The 25352-nt window shown below is 42.2% G+C and overlaps 1 protein-coding gene across 2 annotated transcripts in view; it reads right to left on the bottom strand.

Moving 5' to 3' along the window:
- Positions 1 to 2651: 2651 nt before the first annotated feature.
- The window catches only part of ais (DExD-box helicase 52), a 30518-nt gene continuing 7817 nt past the window's right edge, over positions 2652 to 25352 (bottom strand). For both annotated transcript variants that reach the window (XM_076177587.1, XM_076177588.1), the window contains exons 7-14: positions 24406 to 24509; positions 17335 to 17407; positions 15395 to 15598; positions 14148 to 14238; positions 11630 to 11752; positions 9557 to 9783; positions 7148 to 7312; positions 2652 to 2896 (exon numbers count right to left, since the gene is read on the bottom strand). In XM_076177587.1, the coding sequence (XP_076033702.1) occupies positions 2800 to 2896; positions 7148 to 7312; positions 9557 to 9783; positions 11630 to 11752; positions 14148 to 14238; positions 15395 to 15598; positions 17335 to 17407; positions 24406 to 24509 (1084 nt within the window). In that variant the 3' untranslated portion in view covers positions 2652 to 2799. The remainder of the gene's footprint in view (positions 2897 to 7147; positions 7313 to 9556; positions 9784 to 11629; positions 11753 to 14147; positions 14239 to 15394; positions 15599 to 17334; positions 17408 to 24405; positions 24510 to 25352) is intronic.

Raw genomic sequence — 25352 nt, 5'->3', positions numbered from 1 at the left:
TGGACTCGAACGGTTGACAGGTGTCGGGAGTGCACTGGGTCTTCCTTAAGACTTAGTGCCACTTTACCTCACCTGTCACGACCGCACTGACACAGTCTCTTTAACTTTGTCTTGTTTTCGATATATTCAATCCTAGTTTTCATGTTTGCCTTCTCGTTCCTCTCTTCCTCTTCTTTGAGCTAAAGTTTGGTTCATTGTTCTCGTTCTCCAACAGGTTCTCTTCGCTCTTGCCGCTCTCGTGGCCGCCGAGGCCGAGCCCGAGGCTGATCCTCAGCTCCTCCTCCACCCCGGCACCGCCCTCACACACCCGATGGTCCACCCCATCGTGTCCGTCAAGGCAGAGGACCAGAAGCCCATCACCTACACCACCCCCACTGCTGCCGGAGTCCCCTTCACAGGACTGGGATACACCGGAATGCCCTTGACTGCCGGCTCCCCACTCATGTACAACGCCTGGCCCTACCGTCTCAACCCCATCACCGCCACCGTCGCCAAGACCGAGGAGGCTGTCCCAGTCGAGGGCGAGGCCAACCGTGCCAAGCGCGAGGCTGACCCCCAGGTTCTCATCCACTCAGGAGTCTCCCCACTGGTCACTCTCAAGTCCGCCGAGGTCAAGCCCCTCGCCATTGACAACACCCCCTTCGAAATCATCCCCTTCGTCGACGCCGAGGGAGAGAAGGCCACCCTTCCCCTCACCTACACCGTCCCCGCTGGCATCCCTGCCACCATCATCCCCATCGTCAATCCCATCGTGAGCCCACTGTCCTACCCCATGGCCTACACCCTGGCCAAGACCAACTAGGATTCGAACTGAAGAACGACGACACCTTCGCCAGCACGGATCACCGGCCGTAGAATGTGAAGAAACCTTTATTTCACTCCTCTGGGACCTCGGGGTTCTTCGGGCTCAGTCGCCCTGCGGACAGCCCGAGTCTCGTCAACCCTTCGTCTTGGTCGGTGCCCGTGGGTATGGGGCAGATCACCGTACAAACGGGCATACCTCTTTATTCTTTTTTTAATAAAGACAACTCCCTCTACTACCGTGTTTCTTTCCGTACTTGGGGAGGAGGAGGAGCTGTATCAGCCGAAGCTGAGCTACAGGTGGGGAGAATCCCTTATAAATACCTTGGCAGAGACTCTCTGTTCGTCTGGGTGCAGATCGTCTTCTCAGTCATCAATAGCTCCTGAAGAGAAAGGGAGGGTATCAGTACTTTCGAAATACTACTTCTTCGTCTGATGAGCTCCTGGTTTTCGTTCAGGTGACTGAGTGTTCGTCTCACTCCAAGAACTTTCAAATGCCTTTTGCTGATGATCCTGTACGAGTTTGCGAGGAAACTGAACGAGCTCGTACAGATGTGGGATCGACCTTGGACAGACCGTGGTACTTGAGTCAAACATCTGCTCAAAAAATATTGCTTGGTGTTCTCTACCTCACTGTTTGCAGATATTTGTTAATCATTGTACTTAAGCATATCAATCTATGTGCAATGTGCGACCCCATCCCTCTCTCTTTCTATGTACTTTTCATTGTTTTTCCCTCTTCACCTCTACTTTGTACAACCAAGACATCTGTACTTAATATTCGTGTGTCCATCTGTCTTCCGCTCTTGTATCTAGAACATGTCCTCCACTACACTGTTGGTTCAAAAGCGGACTACCACCACGAGCTTTCAACATTTCATTTCTGCTCTCGTTGGTTCTCTTCCCTTGCCACATTTTTGTAGATGTTTTCTCTATTTGTTTTTTTACTTAATAAGTTTGCGGATGACACTAAAATAGGATAACTAATGAGGTCAGATGACGCTGAAAATCTGCAAGATGATCTTAACAAATTGTTCACATGGTCGGTGAAATGGCAAATGGACCATCTCAAAGTGCAGCATGTTAAATGTAGGGCTACACAACCCCCAAAACTGATATAGCTTAGATAATACAATTTTAGAGAAAACAGAATGTGAGAGACTTGGGAGTTCTATCGAGTCCTGACCTTAGATCCAGGAAATAAGTGCATCAGCACCAGGAATAAAGCTAACAGAACATTAGGTTTCATTGCTAGGACGGTTACGAACAGAAGTGCAGAGGTAATAATCAAACTCTATCTAGCATTAGTTAGACCCATCCTCGACTATGCAGTACAGTTTTGGTCTCTGTCTTATAGAATGGACATCACTAGAATCAGTACAGAGGAGAATGACCAAAATGATGCATTACCCGACGAAGAGAAGCTTAGGCACCTTAACTTACACTCTCTGGAAAGATGCAGAGTGTGGGGTGATCTAATATCTAATAGAGGTGTTCATGTGGATCAAAGGCTTTAACAAGGGTGATGCAAACAAGGTCATCATATTAAGACAACAGGGTAGGACTCACAATAATGGATTTAAATTTGACAAAATTTGGATTTAAGAATGAAGTAGGGAAGAATTGGTTTACTAATAGAGTGGTCAATGAATGGAATAGACTTAGTAACCATGTAGTGAATCCTGAAACTATCAGTTGTTTTAAGAAACGGTTAGATAACTTTATGGATGGGGACGACAGGTGGTAATGGACATGGAAGTGTCTAGTGTAGGCCTTATGGTCATTCATATGTTCTTATGTTCTAAGTTCACTTTCTGGAAGGTAAAGAAGGTATTCATGAAACTCAGAAGTAATACATAAACCATTTTATTCATAAAAACAAGAGATCTTAGCACTTTCAAAATCTAGTCTCCATTTCACTGGATTTATTTTTTTCAATTTTCACAAACCTAATTTCATCTTCAGTTATTTTCTGTAAAATACTTTGGAATCACAATTCTAATTTTCTACCGCAGTTGTCTCACTTTCTTCAGTAGTCTTCTTTGCTCCCAACTTCTTTTGTTTTTTGAGTTTTTTGCTTTTGGCTACCATCCTCCTGTAATGAAACAATCATAAGAATTATGCATAAAAGAAGAAACAAAAATAGATAAGTAAAGAATATGGAAAGCAGAGGTAAGTGGAGTGAGTGCAAGGGAAAGATTATGAAAGATGGATGTTGTAAGTCTGAAAAGCAGGGAAGTAAGAGTGTAAGAGTGTAAGAGTGTAAGAGAGAGTGAGTGAGTGTGTGTGTGTGTGTGTGTGTGTGTGTGTGTGTGTGTGTGTGTGTGTGTGTGTGTGTGTGTGTGTGTGTGTGTGTGTGTGTGTGTGTGTGTGTGTGTGTGTGTGTGTGTGTGTGTGTGTTTTTACCTAGTTTTACCTAGTTGTATTTTACGGGAAGGGGAGCTATGCTCATGGTGACCTGTTTTTGTATCTTGCAAGATCAAGTCTGTTCTTAAATTCTTGTATGGTGTTTACACACACTATTTTTTCGTCCAATTTGTTCCAGATGTCTATCATTCTGTGTGGGAAGCTGTTCTTTTTCAGGTCTCTTCTGTAGCTGTCCTTTTTGAGTTTCATTGCATGTCCTCTTGTTTTTCCTCTGTCCCAATTTAATAACTCCTCTCTATCAAGGCGTGTGTGTGTGTGTCAGAGATGGAACATGAACTGATGCATTCCAAACAGATATCCTCCTCATTTGCTCTATACATGGGTATATACAGGAACAGACTCACTAAAGGGTGATACAGTGGAGGTAAATCCATGTCAGTTGCCAGGTCCTGCTGTATAGGATCAGTGCTTCACTGCACTGCACTGAACCCAAGAAATGTTGGCTAAATGTGGGGTGAACCTATATCCCGAAAGTGCAAAGATGTGTGGGATGGATGACTGAGTTCTTCACATCGGTGTGTGTTTTGACAAAGCCATCCTGAGCTTCACTAACTTGAAACCCATGGCCCCACGGTGCATGGCGAGGGTCCTCAAGCTCTCCAAGAGATATGTCCAGGGAAGAACCTTTGGACTGTTGCTTATGTTATATTAGTGTAGGACTCTATGTCACTCGATGAAATCAGCAGGAAGGAAGCTGCCACCGCTTGTTAGCCCTCCGTAAATGAAAAAGGTGCAAGAAACACTTGAATCTGATTAAGAGGGATCAAGTGACAGCTCCTCAGGGCTGCACCTCTTGATGGATGTCATAAGGACTGATGAGTTTTGAAGATCAGCTCCACTGTTCATTTTACTGGACCACCCTGAGTAGGTACCCATAGTTGGTCCCTGACCATCCTTCCTGGAAAAGCTAGAACATCTCTCCAGTCTCACCTTATTTAGGCAACAGCATAACATAACTTCCTTGAGTGACTCGTGAGCCAATCTAGAGGCCAATGCCAGTAACCTGGGAGCCATGGGCAAGGAGTGAGGGATCAAGGATGGGTACCTGTATGTGGTGGTCCTGCAAGATGGACAGCAAAGCTGCATACTTTCAAAACCTGTCAACCCTCTCACCTCCATCAGGAGGTGCAACCCTGATGGGCTGGCACTTGGTCTTTGGACTGGGCCCAAGATCTCTATCAACTTGAATTGTATTATACCCAGAGCTGGGAGTGTTCCTCGGTGCATTCCCCTTTAGTTTGGCCGCGATTAGTGCTCCCAAACTATTACAGCTTAAGAGACAGGTTCATACCAAAATCAAAGTCCAGTAGGCCACATACTATACCAGCACCTATATTGTTTTAATAGTCTGGGAGCTCTAAACATGGCCAAACTAAAGTGGAATGCACCTAGGAATGTGCCCAGTTCTGCTTATAACTTTTCACACATAAGAGAGCTGACAACTGGTGGCTCTTCTCCTTTCCCTTCAACGGGTGACACAGAAACAGTCCCACATTGGTCCAAAGTTTCTTCCTGGAGAGATCTGTGGGAGGTTTTGAGGACTGTTGCCAGCCACTGTGGGGCCACAGATTTGCCACTAAGTGAAACTCATGGCAACAATTGATTGATATGGGGCAACTGATTGATTGATATGGGGCAATGGATTGACTGATATGGGGTAAATGATTGACTGATATGGGGCAATGAATTAACTGACTTTGCTGGAACTCTGGCTAGCACAAAACAGAATGTCTGCATCCCCTACGATGTCTTTAGTGACGTTGTATACTCCTGACAACATTGAGTCAATGAAATATCTAACAGTCAGATTAAATGATCAACCTCTTCCAATGATCAAACCCTACAGTTTACTGGACCTTAACTTTGACACAAACAACCCTCATTCCATGTACAGTACTACCTCTCAATAACGGACTAAAAGGGGGGTAACGGTGTCCGTTAATGTGAACAATCCGTTGATTTGGAGTGGTTTTTGGGTGCCAGTGATTGCACAGCACTAAACAGCAGCACCAAAAACACTGAAAACACAGCGAAAACACCGCAAACACAGCTAATTAACGTCCGTTAATGAGAGGTAGTACTGTATTTAAAATCTCAGTTAACATAGGTCAAAACTAGGCAGTGGTGGGATTCAAAATATTTAATAACATGTTCTCTCACTGAGCCAGTAACAGGCAGATATTACTTAGGCTGTATTATAGCCTATATAAGACAATTTTTAATAACCAGTTCACAGAGTTAACAAAATTCCAAGAACTGGTCGTACGAAGAGGTAAGAACCAGCTGAATCTCATCACTGGTAGCAGGTACTGGATTTGGACAGCTGAAAGGAACACTTGCCACTCTCTACAAATAACCCACTCTGAACTTACAAACCACACACTGGTGAGTGACATGAACATACATGCCTCCAATCTGGCTAAACACACAAATAGCAGATCCGGCTGTTCCAGCCATAGCTTTTTTCAGGAAGACGGGACTGCACGGTCAGTCAGTCAAGGGAACGACAGCAGGAAGACCTGACAGCCAAAGCTGGTTTACAATCACTGTTTCATCACATGGGGGCCCTCCCCACCCCTTCCTCACCCACTCAAGAATTTGCGTAACAGGAAAGAAGAAATCCCTTTAGGCTACATCAATTTCTCATCTATTTGCAACCACTCTCCACTCACCTATCTCTTGCTCACCTCCCCTGCCTGACATTCCTCTTAAACACAAGGGAAAAATATACAAATTGAAAAGAACTCAGAGAACTTTGCAAGAGACCACTTTCCATCCGCTGATAGAGCTGTGGAAAATGGGCAACAACTAACAGGAGAGAGAGAGAGAGAGAGAGAAAGAGAGAAAGAGAGAGAGAGAGAGAGAGAGAGAGAGAGAGAGAGAGAGAGAGAAAGAGAGAGAGAGAAAGAGAGAGAGAGAAAGAGAGAGAGAGAGAGAAACTATACATTGGAGATAGCCATCCTCGAAAAGAGAAATAAAATAAAGAGCAAACAAAACCCCACAGAACAAGAGAAAGAACTGCTACAGCAACTAAACAAAGATTTCACACAGTTATTAAATGTTGCAGAACCGAGTTCAAGTCTCTTCAAAGTGTGACAACAGATTCCCAACACAGCTGAATGGGCTTCCATCTCACCCAGGGGATGAAAACCTCCACTATATAAATGCTAGCTGTCTCTGTCCCCCTTGAGCAAGAGAACAGGTGTGAGGTGTAAGGTCACAGTAATACCAGGGGTGGACAATTCGGTCAACCACGTGCACCCACGACATCCAGATTTCGTCTGCGGGTAACCACGTGTTGCTCCAAGGGATCACATTGGGCAATGACTGTAAAACTGGAATTGTCTACACATGATATATGTATATGTGTGTATATATATATAAATACATATACCAAAGGCTTTTTCCACCTTACACAGGGGGTAGCCAAAAAGAAAAAGTCATAGAAATCACTCCCACCCATTTCACTTCCCATATTTTCCACTCCCATCCACCCTCCTCCCTCCCTCCTATCTTGGCACCTCCTGGATGATGGGTCATCCCTGCATCCTGTTCCACTGCCCTGGGTCAGAAGCAGTGTCGCAAGACACAGCACATTCACAGCTAGGCCACTTCATAAATTCGACGACCCCCCTCTCTCCATCCCCTTATGTTGAGGCTAGCACAGCTATGAGGAAAAATCTTAACCATTTTTTTAACATCTCGGGTGGATTTCATCAGCAGGCAACCATGAGTTGCTCCAAAGGATCCCACTGGGTACTACTGTGAAACTGGAATTGTCTACCCCACAGTACCCAGAGACCAGGCTACATGAGCTTTCATGGTGGGTAATAGCCGTCATTTATGAGCCCAGCACGTGTTCCAAAACCATGGTGAATCACTCACTCATGCACTCACTCACTATTATGAATGAACTTACTTGTGTCTTTTGTGGAGATAATTTTCTCTGACTATACTGCTTGAAACATGTCCTCTATCTGGATGCTTTTTGGCGAGTTCAACTTTTTCCTTTTTGGTCACTTTCTTAAGCGTCAGCATCCAGTCCGGTACTTCGCATCCAGAATTTTTCACCACCTGAGCAACTCTGAAGCAAAGAATATCCAAATTACATTAATCCCATGTAACCAGATGGTGATGAGGAGCACACTTCAGATGGTACATGGCTGTGGTCGAGTCTGTCACATTTCCCTATGCAACTGGATTGTGGGAGCAAGTAGCAGTCACTGCTGGGAATGGGATCCATGCTATCTATCTATATACTGTACCTAGGCGTGGTCATCCACAGGGGGGGCAAGGGGAGCAAGGAGGCATTTGCCCCCCCCCCCCCACAGGAATTTATGGGGGGAAAAAAATAATAATAAGGAATACAAAATTAATTAAAATTTACACGGAAAATGCAAAATGAATAAAATACCATGTACATTTATCAACTGTTTATTATCATAATTATTCTATTACTCAAGTATCTTGATATAACCTTATACCATTAACCACATATGTATCTTTAATTTTGCCCCTGCGGATGATCCTGTACCTAAAGTTCCTTCCCCCTTATAAAGGAGGTAGCCAAGTTAAAGGCACACAACCACTCCACCATCCTTGTTTCCCTCCCAACTTAGCTCCTCTTGGATAAAGGGTTATCCCTGTCTCTTGCCCATTGCCTGGGTCAGAATCAATGCAGCATGTACAGTGAGTCCTCCTTATATGGTAATTCTTTATCCGGTAAATTCAGTTTTACGGTATTTGGTAATTACTACTCTCGATTCTATCTACGGTAAGAAAAATTCACAGATACTGTATCTGCTCGTATTTTGTTTACACTGCACCGTAGTGCCACTGCGCTGTGTGGCCACCACAACAATCAGTCTCTTCCCGCATTCAGTATACGGTAATTTCAATTTGCGGAAAGGTTTTCAGGAATGCATATGTACCATATAACAAGGACTTACTATACATCCACGGCAAAGCTGGTTCAATTCATCGGCGAACCGCCTCCTATATTTATGGATTTGGGATTCATGATTTCGTTTAACGTCACAAATTACCCTGCTATCGGAAGGCTAGGACGATGCCCATGACAATGGACTTTGTGTCGTGGGATTTAATGAACCGTGCACTTGGTTCAACTCGCCTGAGCAGGGATTCGAATCATCATCATCTCAACCTTTGCCGCAAATAATGATGCCCTAACCCGCTCAGCCAGCAAGCATCCTGGGATTCATACATACATATACCAAAGGCTTTCTTCCTCCTTACACGGGAGGTAGCCAAAAAGAAAAAGGCATAGAAACCACTCCCACCCATTCCATCCCTTACATACTCCACTAACCTCCACCCTCTTCCCTCCCTCACATCTTGGCACCTCCTGGATGATGGGACATCCCTGCAGGACCTTAAATATTTAAAATTCTCCACTTCTTCAATCTTCTCACCTTTCACATTCTCATTTAACCTGACACTCTCACCATTATTCGTACATCTCATCACTTCACTCTACTTACGTTCACTCGAAATTTTCGTCGCTCACACACACTCTTCCCGACTTGGTCACATCTACTTCAGTCTCCTCGGAATCAGCCATGAGCACTCTGTCATCCATAAACAACTCGTTCACCTCCTACATTCCTCCACTGTCACCTGCCTACTCCAAATCTCTGTCTGGCACTCTTGTGTCTACCTCCCATCCATATACTTAAACCTGATTTAACAACTTCAGTACGACATCTTGATTATATCTATACATTCTTGTAGTTGTACATGAGTGCCCCAGGATTCTGTGAACTGGTTGGATCACGTTTTCTGTGTTTATTATTACTCATGTAGGGATGACCCGTCATCCAGGAGGTGCCAAGATAGGAGGGAGGGAGAAGGGTGGAGGGGAGTGGAATATATGGGAAATGAAATGGGTGGGAGTGATTTCTATGCCTTTTTCTTTTTGGCTACCCCCTGTGTAAGGGGGAAAAAGCCTTTGGTATATGTATGTATTATTACTCAGAGTAAAAGAGAACGAGTAATACAGCCATGACTTTTTGAGTGATTTCTATGCCTTTTTCTTTTTGGCTACCCCCTGTGTAAGGGGGAAAAAGCCTTTGGTATATGTATGTATTATTACTCAGAGTAAAAGAGAACGAGTAATACAGCAATGACTTTTTATCTTATTATGCAAGTAGTGTGATGAATAGTACATATGGAAGCCGATGCTGTGCGCAAGAATTTGAGTCGTACTGAAGCGGTTAACTGCCACATTTTCTGGTAGCTCCCCCCCACCCCACCCCCGAGGCCGAGGGAATGGCCCAGTAGATAGATAGATAAATGATTGAGAACTTACCTCCTTAAGTATGGTTTGTCTTCCATGGTCCAAAATGTCAAAGCTCTGCCTTTGTGCTGTGCTCTTCCGGTCCTTCCAACACGATGGATATAACTAATTGTTGATGGAGGAAAATCGTAATTGATGACCAAATTGACTCCTTTAAAATCTATTCCTCTAGCCATCAGTTCTGTACAGATGAGAACCCATATCTTTCTTTCTCTAAAAGCTTTCACAACATTGTCCCGCTGTAAAATAAGAAAATGTATGAAATAAAATAAATTATCATGTAAACTGGGTAAAGATGTGTTACATCTTGCTCCATTGTTTCCGACTCAGGCAGTGACGGGGTACAGCAATACAACTTCATCCACAAGGAGCTAATCTAATTTAATTGCCGACTCCCCTTCTCCATCCCCTCACGCAGAAAACAAGAAAATGGGGAGAAATCCTTTTCAAGGTGTATCAATGGGCAGGATGCAAGGTTGACCCGTCATCCAGGAGGAGCCAAGAGGAGAGGGAGAGTGGAGTGGTGAATGGGAGTGGAGTATGTGGGGATGGAATGGGTGGGAGTGGATTTTATGCCTTTGTTTTTTTGGTTACCTCCCTTGTAAGGGGGGAAAAAAGCAGTTGGTTGGTTGAGCGGGTTAGGGCATCGTTACTTGCAGCAAAGGTCGAGGGGATGGTGGTTTGAACCCTGCCAATGGTGAAGTTGAACCAAGGGCATGGTTCATTAAATTCCACACTACAAAGTCCTTTGTGAGGGGCACCATCCCAGCCTTCCAATGGGAGGAGTTTGTGACATTAAACCATATCATCATCATATATGTATGTACAAGGAACTAAGATAAGGGGTAAACAAATGGGTGACAGATGGGAGAGGGATGAATGTTTGTGTCTTGTGGGGGTCTTGGCTGGCTACCCCCCTTATGAGATGGAAGAAGCCTTTGTTATTCAAATAAATAAATATATGTATACATACCAAGGGCCATTTCCCTCTTACAAGGAAGGTAGCCAACGTCAAAGGCATAAATCCACTCCCATTCCACCCCCACATACTCCACTCCTCCCTCCCTCTTTTCTTGGTTCCTCCTCGATGACGGGTCATCCCTGCATCTCACCCACTACCCTGGGTCAGAAGCAGTGCAGCAAGACACATCACATTCATAACAAGGCCATTTCATTTAATTGGCAACGCCCCTCTCTGTCCCCTCATGCAGAAAAAGAGAAGACAGGGAGAAATCCTTTGAGACTGTATCAAAATATCATTCACACATAAATATAAATTCTTCTCTATGTCTTCCGTGTACATGGAGAACAAACAATTACTGTAATAAAATGAAAAGAAGTGTAACTTTGTCTAGGGAAAATATACATACATATATACATATTTAAAAATTATTATTTAAAACAAATGAGAGCGAATGTGGGGAAGGGCAAACAAAGATGTGTTGGGAATAGAGTTTATTGCCCTAACGTTGCGACCAACTTGGTCAAGTCCTCTGAAGAAGACCACATTGGTCACAACATTAGGGCAATAAGCTCTATTCCCAACACATCTTTGTTTGCCCTTCCCCACCCAATTCTCTCTCATATATTCATATACTAAGAACTTTTTCCCCTTTACAAGAGAGGTAGCCAAAGTCAAGAGGTATAAATTCACTCCAACCCATTCCATCCCCATTCACCAATTCACAATCCCTCCTCTCATCCTGGCTCCTCCTGGATGATGGGTCCTTCCTGCATCTTGCCCATCACCTGGGTCAGAAGTAATGCAGCAAGGGAAAATATATAATAAGAATAACCTCTATTCTACAAGGCACGGGGTGAAATATATACAGTGAGACCTCTCATTAACGGACGTTAATTAGCTGTGTTTGCAGTGTTTTCGCTCTGTTTTCGGTGTTTTGGAGTGGTTTTTGGGCGGCATAGTGATTGCACGCACTAAGCAACAGCACCAAAAACACCTAAAACACAGCGAAAACACCACAAACACAGCTAATTAACGTCCGTTAATGAGAAGTCTCACTGTACACACAACTGCATTCTGAACTGCTGTGCATATGACAACTAAAATGTGATTTACTTCTTTACCTGTAGCTGTGTTCTGTCGGCATGGATGACATCAACCATAATATTATCATATATCAACTCTCTAAACAGTTCTTTGGCTCTATCTTTTGTCTGTACAAATATCAACACTGGAGGTTCGTAACCCTGAAAAAAGACAATTTCCAATTACAAAGTGAAATAACACAATGTCATAAATTCTATATCATAAAATGATATGCAGACAAGTATATTGAAATTATTAAAAGAGAAGAAGAAGAAGTATATATATATATATATATATATATATATATATATATATTATATATATATTATATATATATATATATATTATATATATATATATATATATATATACATGCATACATTGTTAATATCGACAGCATTAGTGAGGTTGTTGATCTTCTTGTATATCTGGGGAGCAGATTCTCTTGTATATATATATATATATATATGTATGTATGTACATGTATATATATATGCATATATGTATATATACATATAATATATATATATATATACATATATATATGTGTATATATATATATATATATACAGGTAGTTCTCGTTTTGTGCGTGTTCTGTTTGTGCGAATTCGCTAAGATGCGACATTAAAAATATTATAATTAATTAAAATGTGCGATCTGTTCGCTAAGATGCGATTTGCCCCAACCGCATTTCAAACAGTGCGCCAGATACGCAGTTCCGCTGCCTGCCGACAGGCGGCCGCGCTCCCGCTCCCAGTTCAATGTTTACAGCCCTCTCGTGTGTTTGCAGTCACAGCCAGTCCAGCCAGTTTACTCATTCGTCAAAATGGCCCAAAACGTCCTTCATCTTCTCCTGGAACCAGGAAGTGGATGTGCCAGAGGTGGACAGCACAGACGAAGATGGCGAGTGACTGTGAGGGACTGTGAGAAGTGAGGGAGCATCGTGTTGAATGTTAATGGGTGCTTTATTTACACTTTATTTACACATTAGTGTTACTTATAGGTTTAGAACGATACATTTTTAGAACATGTTCAAAAAATTGAAGTTTTTTGTTACAAAACCCGCATCCCCCCTAATATCAAGTGTTTCTTTTGGGGAAAATATGTTATTTTTGTGCGATTTCATTTTGTCCGAAGCCTGTAGGAACCCATATCTCGCACAAAACGAGAACTACCTGTATATGTGTGTGTGTGTGTGTATCACATTTTCCAAAGCCCAATCTGACGATCTCGGACAAGTCAGATGGTTACACAAATGTTTGTTTACACGCAAACTACCACTGAAGCAAGCAGTGTTTCCAAAAGAAAACAGAAGCATGTCAAATACAGTGGATAGTAAAGAAATGAATACATACATATACCAAGGCTTTTTCCCCCTTACAAGGGAGGTAGCCAAAAAGGAAAAGGCATAAAATCATTCCCACCCATTCCATCCCTGAAAACACTCCACACCCCTCCACCCTCCCTCTTATCTTAGCACCTCCTGGATGACGGGTCATCCCTGCACCTTGTCCACTGCCTTGGATCAGAAGCAGTGTCGCAAGACACAGCACATCCACAGCAAGGCCATCTTATGCTTTTACTTTTTCTTTTAGGAATGTCCCCTGTGGGGCTACACGGAGAAGGATCCCTAGTCCCAATCCCCGTCCCTTTCTTCTCGCCTCTTACGATCCAAGTGGGAATACTTGATGGCAGTATTCTTTTCCCCACCACAGAAACAGAATACTTAGAGAAATGGTACAGGACAGCAACAAGGGGTTGGGGGACAGCATAACGGAGGGACAGTCGTAGTATAAAAGTGTCATCATTTCTCTATGAACAGAGTTTTCCTCTATCATAGACAAAATGATGTGTGGCTCTGGTCCGTAGGGGCGCCCCATATAGACCCTAAGGTATCAACTGCATGCTACTTTGCCACAATAACAGGCAGCCAATACCCCAGATGGGGGAAAGAAATGAGTATGTATATGTAAATATACATATGTATGTATATATATTATATATAAATGTGATGTGATATATATACACACACACACTAAATTGGGATAGAAATTGGATGAAACAATTGTGTGTGCAAACACCATACAATATAAGAACAAACTAGATGCTGTGAGATACAAAGACGGGTCATTATGAGCATAGCTCCCCTTTCCGTTAGATACAGCTAGGTAAATACATCTACAGTACACATCATGATCTTCCTTGACTCAACCATGACATCACCCCTGACTCCTGGGAAAAATCTACACTGGACTGTCATTGGTGCTCTGTTGTGCACAAAGGCACAAGATGTGCATGTCTCCACTGTACCAGAGAACTTTCTGTGCATAGATTGGGCTGTATAGCCATCTGCACACCTACAGACAGATATCATCAACTGCTAGAAACCCCCCACCCCTCCGGGATCTCCACCAGCTGGAGGACGATAATGGTCCTCCTCGGAATCAATGGACAACAACGCCACATATCTTCCAAACAACACTGAGAAATCTTAACTGTATGGTCATACAAGTATCTAATACATCACTATTTCTAAAGTGGTTTCTTCAACATACCTTTCTGAAGATATCTCTCAGGGCTAATAATTTTCCACTTTCATTCCCAGTGTAGATCAGTTCTTGTTCCACATCATCCGAGGTTGTGTTCCTTGAAGACAATAAAAAATTATACATGTATGCATAAATGTATGTATGTATGTAGTATTCCTGATATCTTATTTTCTGTTGTTTGTTTTTTAACAGAAAACATTCTGCCTGGCATTTATCTTATATTATTTGTTTGTTATTATTTGTCTGTTTATTATTATTTGCTTATCATTTATTATTATTCATCTATCAACTTATCATTATTTACTATTTACCTGTTTGTTTATTATTTAACTTTACCTATCTATCTATTCACGTAACATTATTATAATTTTTTTTTTGCATCTGACCTAGTTATGGACCAAAAAGTCTCCTGTCGGCATGCATGCTCTGCCTTTGTAATCCTTTGATTCAAACTGCCCCAGATGCAACCACAACAAAGAAGACACAGATAATCTCATACTAAGCTCCACTCTAACAATCCCCTACTGTGAGTGGTAGGGTGGTGAGTTTAAACGCCAAGAATCTGTTGAAGTTTTATTACTGATATCTTGTCCAACTAGGAGTTCTTCAGAGTCCTAGTTGGATGAAATGTCAATAATAAAACTTCAACGGATTCTTGGCGTTTAAACTCACGACCCTACCACTCATTCTGTCTTCACACCTTAATCCCTACTGTATTGACTGCTTACAACTATGCAGACAATACTTCATAAAGACAATATACATAAAATAAAAGGAATGATGGAAGCATACAATGGGTGATCCTTCAAGGTAGCCATCCTATGAATAAATAATAATCAAAATCCTTAATAAAAAACAAACCTTATATAGCTAATTTACCTTGCTCCACTCTAAAAATCCCCTACTGTATTGATTATATACAATTATGCAAACAATACTTCATAGATAAGATATATAAAATAAAAACAATGATGGTAGCATATAATAGGTGGTCCTTTAAGGTAGCCATCATATGATGATGATATGGGAGGTTAGGGTGGTGCCCCTCACAGAGGGCTTTGTAGCGTGGAATTTAATGAACCATGCCCTCGGTTCAACTTCGCTGGTGGCAGAATTCGAACCGCCCTCACCTCAACCTTCCCCGCAAGTAACGACGCCCTAACCCGCTCAGCCAGCGAGCTTCCTAGCCATCATATGAATATATAATAATCAAAATCCTCAATAAAAAAACAAACCTTACATAGTTAATTTACCTTGCTCCAATGGAGACCATGGCAACATCATTTAAATTAAGTTTGCACCATTGTTCCACTTCGTAGGCAAAAGTTGCTGAGAATAGTGCCCTTCGGATATTGCTCGATGAACAAGCTTGATAAATAACAGAAAGTTGGTCACGAAACCCTTTAATCCCTGTTTCAAAGAGTCGGTCACTTTCGTCAACAACCAACCACTCAACACTGCAATGGAAGAAAAACATAAAAAGAGGAAATGGCTAGGTTGAGAGGTTTTATATTAATGTTACACTTCAGTATGACCCAAATTCTCATGTGCAGCATTGGCTGCCATATGTAATTTGCATCACTCTGCTCACATTATAATATACAAAGTCACTGCTGTATTACTCGTTCTCTTTTACTCTGAGTAATAATAATAAACAGAAAATGTGATCAAACCAGTTTACATAATCCAGGAATAGTTCATGTAAAACTATAAAAAAAAATATAATCAAGATACTGACACCGGCATCCTCATGTACCCACTCACACCTCAAGATGCCTACGTAGGCATCATTGTACAGAAGTGGCTAAAGATACAAGATATATCACGTCAATTCACTGAGAGGAAAACCAGCATGTGGTGTTCTTGCTGTTTGTTTTCATATTGCATCAGTACCCTCTTTACCACATCTATATCTCTACCATGTCCTTCTCTGATGTACCTGTAATGAAGAGAGAGAGAGAGAGAGAGAGAGAGAGAGAGAGAGAGAGAGAGAGAGAGAGAGAGAGAGAGAGAGAGAGAGAGAGAGAGAGAGAGAGAGAGAGAGAGAGAGAGAGAGAGAGAGAGAGAGAGAGAGAGACAGAGAGAGAGACAGAGAGAGACACAGAGAGAGACACAGAGAGAGACACAGAGAGAGACACAGAGAGAGACACAGAGAGAGAGACAGAGAGAGACACAGAGAGAGACACAGAGAGAGAGACACAGAGAGAGAGACACAGAGAGAGAGACACAGAGAGAGACAGAGAGAGAGACAGAGAGAGAGACAGAGAGAGAGACAGAGAGAGACAGAGAGAGAGACAGAGAGACAGAGAGAGACAGAGAGAGACAGAGAGAGAGACAGAGAGAGAGACAGAGAGAGACAGAGAGAGAGACAGAGAGAGAGACAGAGAGACAGAGACAGAGAGACAGAGAGAGAGTGAGTGAGTGAGTGGGACAGCAAGGTAACTACACCCAGCGACCATTACCCATTTTGTGGGAACCTTGAGTCTCTGGCAAGAGATCTGGGGAAATAAATTGACTGACCATAATGCAGTGTTACTACATGTAATAGACAACATTATCAAAGTGTACTTAGTTTGGGTCAGTGAAATAAAATTATGTTGTCTGAATTCTAAAACCACTGCCTATTCAACAAAAGTCTACGTTGTCTTCAAACTTACATCACTACAAAGCTGAAGGTTATGTATTATTTCTTGGTATTTATTTATTTATTTTTTCTTTTTATCCAAGGTCAATTGACGCAGTCTGAAAGGGATTTCTCCCTGTCTTCTCCTTTTCTGCATGAGAGGACAGAGAGGGGGGTTGTCGAATTAATGAAGTGGCCTTGCTGTGGATGTGCTGTGTCTTTGTGATACTGCTTCTGACCCAGGGCAGTGGGCAAGAAGCAGGGATGATCCATCATCCAGGAGGTGCCAAGATAAGAGGAAGGGAAGATGGTAGAGAGGAGTGAGTATGTAGGGGATGGAATGGATGGGAGTGGGTTCTATGCCTTTTGTCTACCTCCCTTGTAAGGGGGAAAGAGCCTTAGGTATATGTATGTACTACAAAGCTGAAGGTATGTATTATTTCTTGGTATTTATTAATTTATTTTTCTATCCTAGGTCATACATGATTTATTTCTTTTATCTTTATTTACATTTTGTTGAAAATCCCCCGAGGAAATGAGAGATGTAAAAAAGTTAAAAATCACACTTACTTTGACAAGGAAATCGAAGGGTTTTCCTCCTGAAGAAGATGGACAAGTCTGTTGGGTGTTGTTATCAAAACATCTGAAAATTATAAAACGAGAAAATAATTTGCTGAAAAACCAGCTATGGCTAACACTTGATATTGAAATGTTTCTTGTAAGAATGAAATGCTTGGTAGTTAATAAGTTTAATTAACATTTATATCTGTAACCCTACAAAAGTCAATATCTATCTGTCTATCTATATACCCAGGATTTGTTCCACCTTATAAGGGGGATAGCCAAGTCAAAGACACACATTCACTCCCATCCACCACCCTGGTTTCCCTTTCATCTTAGCTCCTCTTGGATGAAGGGTCATATTCTGTCTCCTGCCCAATGCCCAGGTCTTAATGCAATGCAGCTAGACAGAGTACATCCACAGCAAGACCACTTCAATAAACTGGTGACCCCCTCTCTGTCCCCTCATGCGGAAAATCGAGAAGACGGGGAGAAATTCCTTCAAGCTGCATCAAAATATCATCCACACATCATTCCCCACTATCCCGCCCCCTCGCTTCTTTGCTCGACACAGAAAGTCAATCTCAGTATGAAGAAAATTTATGCAAAGTGCATACAATGAGATGGATGGATGAGATGGATGGGGTAAAAGAGGCATTGATCAAGAGGGGGATGTCTGTTGAGGAAGGAAGAGAGAAGGCAGAAGATAGAGTTGAGTGGAGAATGGCTGTGTATGGATGATGCTGTGATGTATGGAAGGGAGTGGGTGGGTGGGTGGGGGGGATTAGGGAGTGGTTATGTGTGAATAATATTTTGACGCAGCCCAAAGGGATCTCTCATTGTCTTCAATGTTACTGCACAAGGAGACGGGGCAGGGGGTCACCAATTAAATGAAGCGGCCTTGCTGCAGATGTGCTGTGTCTTGCTGCATTGCTTCCTTCTGACCCAGGGTGATGAACGAGATGCAGGCATGACCTGTTATCCAGGAGGAGCTATGAAAAGAGGGAGGGAGGGAGGGAGGGAGGGGTGGTGAATGGGAGTGGAATGGATGAGTATGAAATGGGTGGGAGTACAACTATGCCTTTTGATTTTGGCTACCTCCCTTGTAAGGGGGAAAAAAGCCCTTGGTATATGTATGTATGTATGTATGCATATAATCACTGGCATGCTTGCATTCAACATGAAATAGTCCTAGTAACAGCTAGATGTGCTAATATATTTCCACATGAGGGGACGAGGCGGTAAGGTTGCTGTGTAAGTGAAGCAGCCCTATTGTGGATGTACTATGTCTTCCTGCATTGCTCCTGACTCCGGTGGGTGGCAGGAAACAGGGATAACTCTTCATCCAGTGGTGATTCAAGGGGGGGTGGGGGGCTGGGAGGGCCATGCCCCCCCACCAGTTTTTCAGCTGGCCCCCCCAAGTTTTTTTTTTGCATATACTATTTTAAAATATATATATATATATATAATAATTATATATATATATATATATATATATATATATATATATATATATTATATATATATATATATATATGTATATATATGTATATATATATATATATATATATGTATATATATATGTATATATGTATATGTATATATATGTATATATATATATATATATATATATACATATGCAGAAAAAACCACTGGGAAATAAGCTTAGTCCGAACGTTTTCGTCTATTTAAGACATTATCAAGGAATACACAGTTACAGAGACAAAGGTGGATATATATACATAAAGTAAAAGACAAGCTAGGAACATGGGAAGTACACACAAGATGCTTCACAATCAGGTAGAGCCAATGTTTACATATACGGACGTTTGGTCCATGACGTTACGTCACCCCCGCTTAGTAGCACTTGGAGAAGTTCTTACAATTTTATCAATAACAAAATCATCAAGTTTAAATAATCCTAAACTTAAATTGATATTATGGTCAAAGGTTTGTTTAATATGACTGGATTCGATGATGTTTCTTTCTAATAAGGATCTACAAGAAATTATTACATTCGAATTATCCCAGTCAATAGGATGATTGTGGTCTCTTACATGGACAAAAAGGCCACTGGAACTTTGCCCACTCCTTACACTATATTTGTGCTGATTTATCCTAGTTTTTAAGTCTTTACCAGTTTGGCCGATATAAAATTTGTTACATTTAAGGCATGGAATAGAGTAAACACAACCCTCGTTTGCTTCAGGTGAATTTTTAATGAGCTTACTTATGTCGCCCTGGCTGTTCAACTTATACATGGATGGGGTGGTGCGAGAGGTGAATGCTAGGGTAGTGAGTCAGGGATTGGAGATGGTTAAAGAAAATGGAGAAAAGTGGGAGGTGAGCCAGCTGTTGTTTGCGGACGACACTGCGCTTGTGGCAGGGTCAGAGGAGGGATTGAGGAAGCTGGTGGCAGAGTTTGGGAGAGTATGTGATAGAAGAAAGCTAAAGATAAATGTGGGTAAAAGTAAGGTGATGAGATGTACAAGGGGTGAAAGTGGCAGTAGACTGGAAGTGAACATTAAGGGAGAGCGACTGGAGGAAGTGGATAGTTTTAGATACTTGGGTGCAAGTGTAGCAGGAAAAGGTGGAGTGAAGGTGGAGGTAGAATGTAGATTGAGAGAAGCGAGTAAATGCCTTGGTGGTTTAAAGAGTGTAATGAGAAATAGACATTTGGGAATGGATGCGAAGAGGAGACTGTATGAAGGAGTGATTGTGCCAACAGCACTGTATGGGGCAGAAACGTGGAACATAAGAGAAGAAGAGAGAAGGAGTTTGAATGTGTTTGAGATGAGGTGTCTGAGAAGTATGGTGGGGGTTACTAGGCTGGATAGAGTGAGAAATGAGGAGGTGAGGAGGAGAACAGGGGTGAAAAAGGATTTGGGAGAGAGGGTTGATGAAAGAATATTAGGATGGTTTGGACACATGGAAAGAATGAGTGAAGAAAGACTAGTAAAAGAGGTATGGAAGGCAGATGTGGAGGGAGTGAACATGAGGGGACGTCCTAGGATGAGGTGGATGGATGGGGTGAAGGGGGCTTTGGGGAAGAGGGGAATGTCTGTTGAGGAAGGAAGGGAGAGGACGGAAGACAGAGGTGAGTGGAGAATGGTTGTATATGGATGATGTTGTGACTGCATGAGGAGGAATAGGCGGGGAGAAGGGGGTAGTATGTGTGAGTAAATTTTGACGCAGCCCGAAGGGATTTCTCCCCGTCCTCTCCTTATATGCAAAGGGGGACGGAGAGGGGGGGTCGCCGATTAAATGAAGCGGCCTTGCTGTGGATGTACTGTGTCTTGCGACACTGCTTCTGACCCAGGGCGGTGGGCAGGGTTCAGGGATGACCCGTCATCCAGGAGGTGCTCAGATGAGAGGAAGGGTGGGAGGGGTGTGGAGTGTATTTAGGGATGAAATGGGTGGGAGTGTTTTTATGCCTTTCCTTTTGTGGCTACCTCCCTTGGAAGGGGGAAAAAGCCTTGGTATATGTATGTATGTATGTAAGTTGATGTTGAATTGTTTGAGAATATTAGGCAGACCAATTAATTTCTCACTGTAAGGAAGAACCAAAAGGTTCTTTTCGTCAAATACTTTTCTTACGTGTGGAAAAGATATGTTGATGATATCTTGTGTCTTTGGCCAGTTAATCGTAACTTAGATTTATTTCTTGAAAAACTAAATGGTATGGTCCCTTCAATCAAATTTACTTTTGAAATAGAAATAGAGAATAAGTTGCCATTTTTGGATATTTTAATTCATCGAAATGGTAAACAATTTAAATATGACGTTTATAGAAAACCTACTAATGTCGCATCATATGTCCACTTTTACTCGGCTCATCATCAGAAGACAAAACTTTCTGTCTTTAGTTCTATGTTCCTTAGAGCTTACAGGATATGTAGCCTGGAATTTTTGGATGATGAGCTGAGGAAGATATATAGCATAGCTTCTGAATTAAAATATCCAAAGCACTTAGTAAACACTTCTCATAAAATGGCTTACAAAACTTTCCATAACACCTCACACGTAAGAAAAGTATTTGACAAAAAGTACCTTTTGATTCTTCCTTACAGTGAGAAATTAATTGGTCTGCCTAATATTCTCAAACAATTCAACATCAACTTGGTTTTCAAAAATAATACTATAAAAAGTAAGCTCATTAAAAATTCACCTGAAGCAAACGAGGGTTGTGTTTACTCTATTCCATGCCTTAAATGTAACAAATTTTATATCGGCCAAACTGGTAAAGACTTAAAAAAAACTAGGATAAATCAGCACAAATATAGTGTAAGGAGTGGGCAAAGTTCCAGTGGCCTTTTTGTCCATGTAAGAGACCACAATCATCCTATTGACTGGGATAATTCGAATGTAGTAATTTCTTGTAGATCCTTATTAGAAAGAAACAGCCTCGAATCCCGCCATAATAAACAAACCTTTGACCATAATATCAATTTTAGTTTAGGATTATTTAAACTTGATGATTTGTTATTGATAAAATTGTAAGAACTTCTCCAAGTGCTACTAAGCGGGGGTGACGTAACGTCATGGACCAACGTCCGTATATGTAAACATCAGCTCTACCTGATTGTGAAGCATCTTGTGTGTACTTCCCATGTTCCTAGCTTGTCTTTTACTTTATGTATATATATCCACCTTTGTCTCTGTAACTGTGTATTCCTTGATAATGTCTTAAATAGACGAAAACGTTCGGACTAAGCTTCTTATTTCCCAGTGGTTTTTTCTGCATATTATTTTCACGTGTGCCTTGTGAATTACTGCAAATATATATATATATATATATATATATATATGTATATATATATTTAGATATATATATATATATATATATACACAGCACTACCTCTCATGAACGGACGTTAAATAGCTGTGTTTGCGGTGTTTTTGCTGTGTTTTTGGTGCTGTTGTTTAGTGCTGTGCAATCACAATGCCACCCAAAAACCACTCCAAATCAACGGAATTCACATCAACACACACCTTTACCCCCCTTATAGTCCATTAATGAGAGGTAGTACTGTATATATATATATATAGGAAAGGGGAAGGATGTTTTTTTGGGCTTTTATGGATCTGGAAAAGGCTTATGATAGGGTAGACAGAGGGGCACTGTGGGAGGTTATGCAGATTTATGGGATAGGAGGAAAGCTTTTGGGAGCTGTCAAGAGTTTTTATGTGAGTAGTAGAGCATGTGTTAGGATTGGAAATGGAGAGAGTGAGTGGTTTGAAGTAAAGGTGGGACTTCGTCAAGGATGCGTTATGTCGCCCTGGCTGTTCAACTTATACATGGATGGGGTGGTGCGAGAGGTGAATGCTAGGGTAGTGAGTCAGGGATTGGAGATGGTTAAAGAAAATGGAGAAAAGTGGGAGGTGAGCCAGCTGTTGTTTGCGGACGACACTGCGCTTGTGGCAGGGTCAGAGGAGGGACTGAGGAAGCTGGTGGCAGAGTTTGGGAGAGTATGTGATAGAAGAAAGCTAAAGATAAATGTGGGTAAAAGTAAGGTGATGAGATGTACAAGGGGTGAAAGTGGCAGTAGACTGGAAGTGAACATTAAGGGAGAGCGACTGGAGGAAGTGGATAGTTTTAGATACTTGGGTGCAAGTGTAGCAGGAAAAGGTGGAGTGAAGGTGGAGGTAGAATGTAGATTGAGAGAAGCGAGTAGATGCCTTGGTGGTTTAAAGAGTGTAATGAGAAATAGACATTTGGGAATGGATGCGAAGAGGAGACTGTATGAAGGAGTGATTGTGCCAACAGCACTGTATGGGGCAGAAACGTGGAACATAAGAGAAGAAGAGAGGAGTTTGAATGTGTTTGAGATGAGGTGTCTGAGAAGTATGGTGGGGGTTACTAGGCTAGATAGAGTGAGAAATGAGGAGGTGAGGAGGAGAACAGGGGTGAAAAAGGATTTGGGAGAGAGGGTTGATGAAAGAATATTAGGATGGTTTGGACACATGGAAAGAATGAGTGAAGAAAGACTAGTAAAAGAGGTATGGAAGGCAGATGTGGAGGGAGTGAACATGAGGGAACGTCCTAGGATGAGGTGGATGGATGGGGTGAAGGGGGCTTTGGGGAAGAGGGGAATGTCTGTTGAGGAAGGAAGGGAGAGGACGGAAGACAGAGGTGAGTGGAGAATGGTTGTATATGGATGATGTTGTGACTGCATGGGGAGAAATGGGCGGGGGGGTGGGGGGTGGGGTAGTGTGTGTGAGTGAGTTTTGACGCAGCCCGAAGGGATTTCTCCCCGTCCTCTCCTTATATGCAAGGGGGGACGGAGAGGGGGGTCGCCGATTAAATGAAGCGGCCTTGCTGTGGATGTGCTGTGTCCTGCGACACTGCTTCTGACCCAGGGCGGTGGGCAGGGTGCAGGGATGACCCGTCATCCAGGAGGTGCTCAGATGAGAGGAAGGGTGGGAGGGGTGTGGAGTGTATTTAGGGATGAAATGGGTGGGAGTGTTTTTATGCCTTTCCCTTTTTGGCTACCTCCCTTGGAAAGGGGAAAAAGCCTTGGTATATGTATGTATGTACGTATATAATATATATATATATATATATATTATACATATATTATATATATATATATATATTGGTTTACATCAATTTAACTTTGTTATGGGTTAGCTGGGTTCGAATCCTTGGCTTGTCATGTTTCAATTTCCAACGGATGCCTCCTTCAAGCGACTCTCAGTCTCATTTGCGATGGTATGGAATTAAAAGTGATATGTGGTTGAAAAAGATATTAATTGATCACTGGGAACCATTCAGTGTGTATGTATGTATGTATGTATGTATATGTATGTATATATATGTATGTATGTATATATATATATATATATTCCTGAACTCCCCCACCCATGAAGGTTCATTTTGCTTGCAACTAACCTCCTAAGCCCCCTCACATCTATGTTGGCCCTAAACTGGCCCTCCCACTTTCATAGTCCTAGAATCGCCACTGCCTTCATCCATGAGGAGCTAAGAGTGAGAGTGGGTGCGTGCCTTGGCCGGCTTCCTTATATGGGGAAAGAGTCTCTTGGTACATATATTATGATCACATTTTACAGCATACTCACCAAATTTTTGTGCAGACTGCTGTCCAAATTTTTCTTTAGCTTTGTTGACGTTATTGATAATGTGGACGCGAAGACCCAAGCCTTCTGACAGTCTCGTGCACTCTCTGTTAACCCAAAACAAATAATAAAAGTATTTATTAAAATATTCTTCCTTAGAAAGCTTATAACATACTTCCTACTCAACTTTGCCTCCAACAAATATTTTTAATTTCTTTTTTTATAAATGGACAGAAGGAGGTGAATGGAGAATGGTTGTGTCTGGATGATGCTGTGATGCATGAGGGGGAGTGGGTGAGGGATGAGGGAGTATTTATGAGAAATAAATTGACGCAGCCCAAAGGGATTTCTCCCTGTCTTCTTTTCTGAATGAGGGGACAGAGAAGGTGGGAGGGGGGGGTCACCAAATTAATGAAACAGCTTTGCTGTGGATGTGCTGTGTCTTGCGACACTGCTCCTGACCCAGGGCAGTGGACAGGATGCAGGGATGACCCGTCATCCAGGAGGTGCCAAGATAGGAGAGAGGGAGGGAGGAGGGTGGAGGGGAGTGGAATATATGGGAAATGAAATGGGTGGGAGTGGTTTTTATGCCTTTGATTTTTGGCTACCTTCCATGTAAGGGGGAAAAAGCCTTTGGTATATGTATGTATAACTCTATCTACCAATAGGATTCTTTCCCTTTCTAAGGGGGGTAGCCAGCCAAAGAATGCACCCATCCCTGCATTATGATTGATTTAATTTGGAAGTGGGCAGAAACAATATCGCCAACTGTGTAGTTAATGAATGGAATAAACTTCCTGCTGAGGCAGTGCAATGTAATTCAGTTTGAAGCTTTAAGATTTGTTTAGATCAGCCCTGTGCAACCTGCGACCCTCAAAGGCTTTCATTGCGGCCCTCCCTCCCTTTCTCCTAAAAATAAATAAGCTATAATGCGGCCCTCAGATAGAGGG

Source organism: Oratosquilla oratoria, chromosome 40 (genome assembly GCF_046742065.1).
Source record: "Oratosquilla oratoria isolate Oo_2021 chromosome 40, ASM4674206v1, whole genome shotgun sequence".
In the NCBI taxonomy this organism is placed as follows: Eukaryota; Metazoa; Arthropoda; class Malacostraca; order Stomatopoda; family Squillidae; genus Oratosquilla; species Oratosquilla oratoria.
This window is presented reverse-complemented; position numbering and strand designations above follow the sequence as displayed.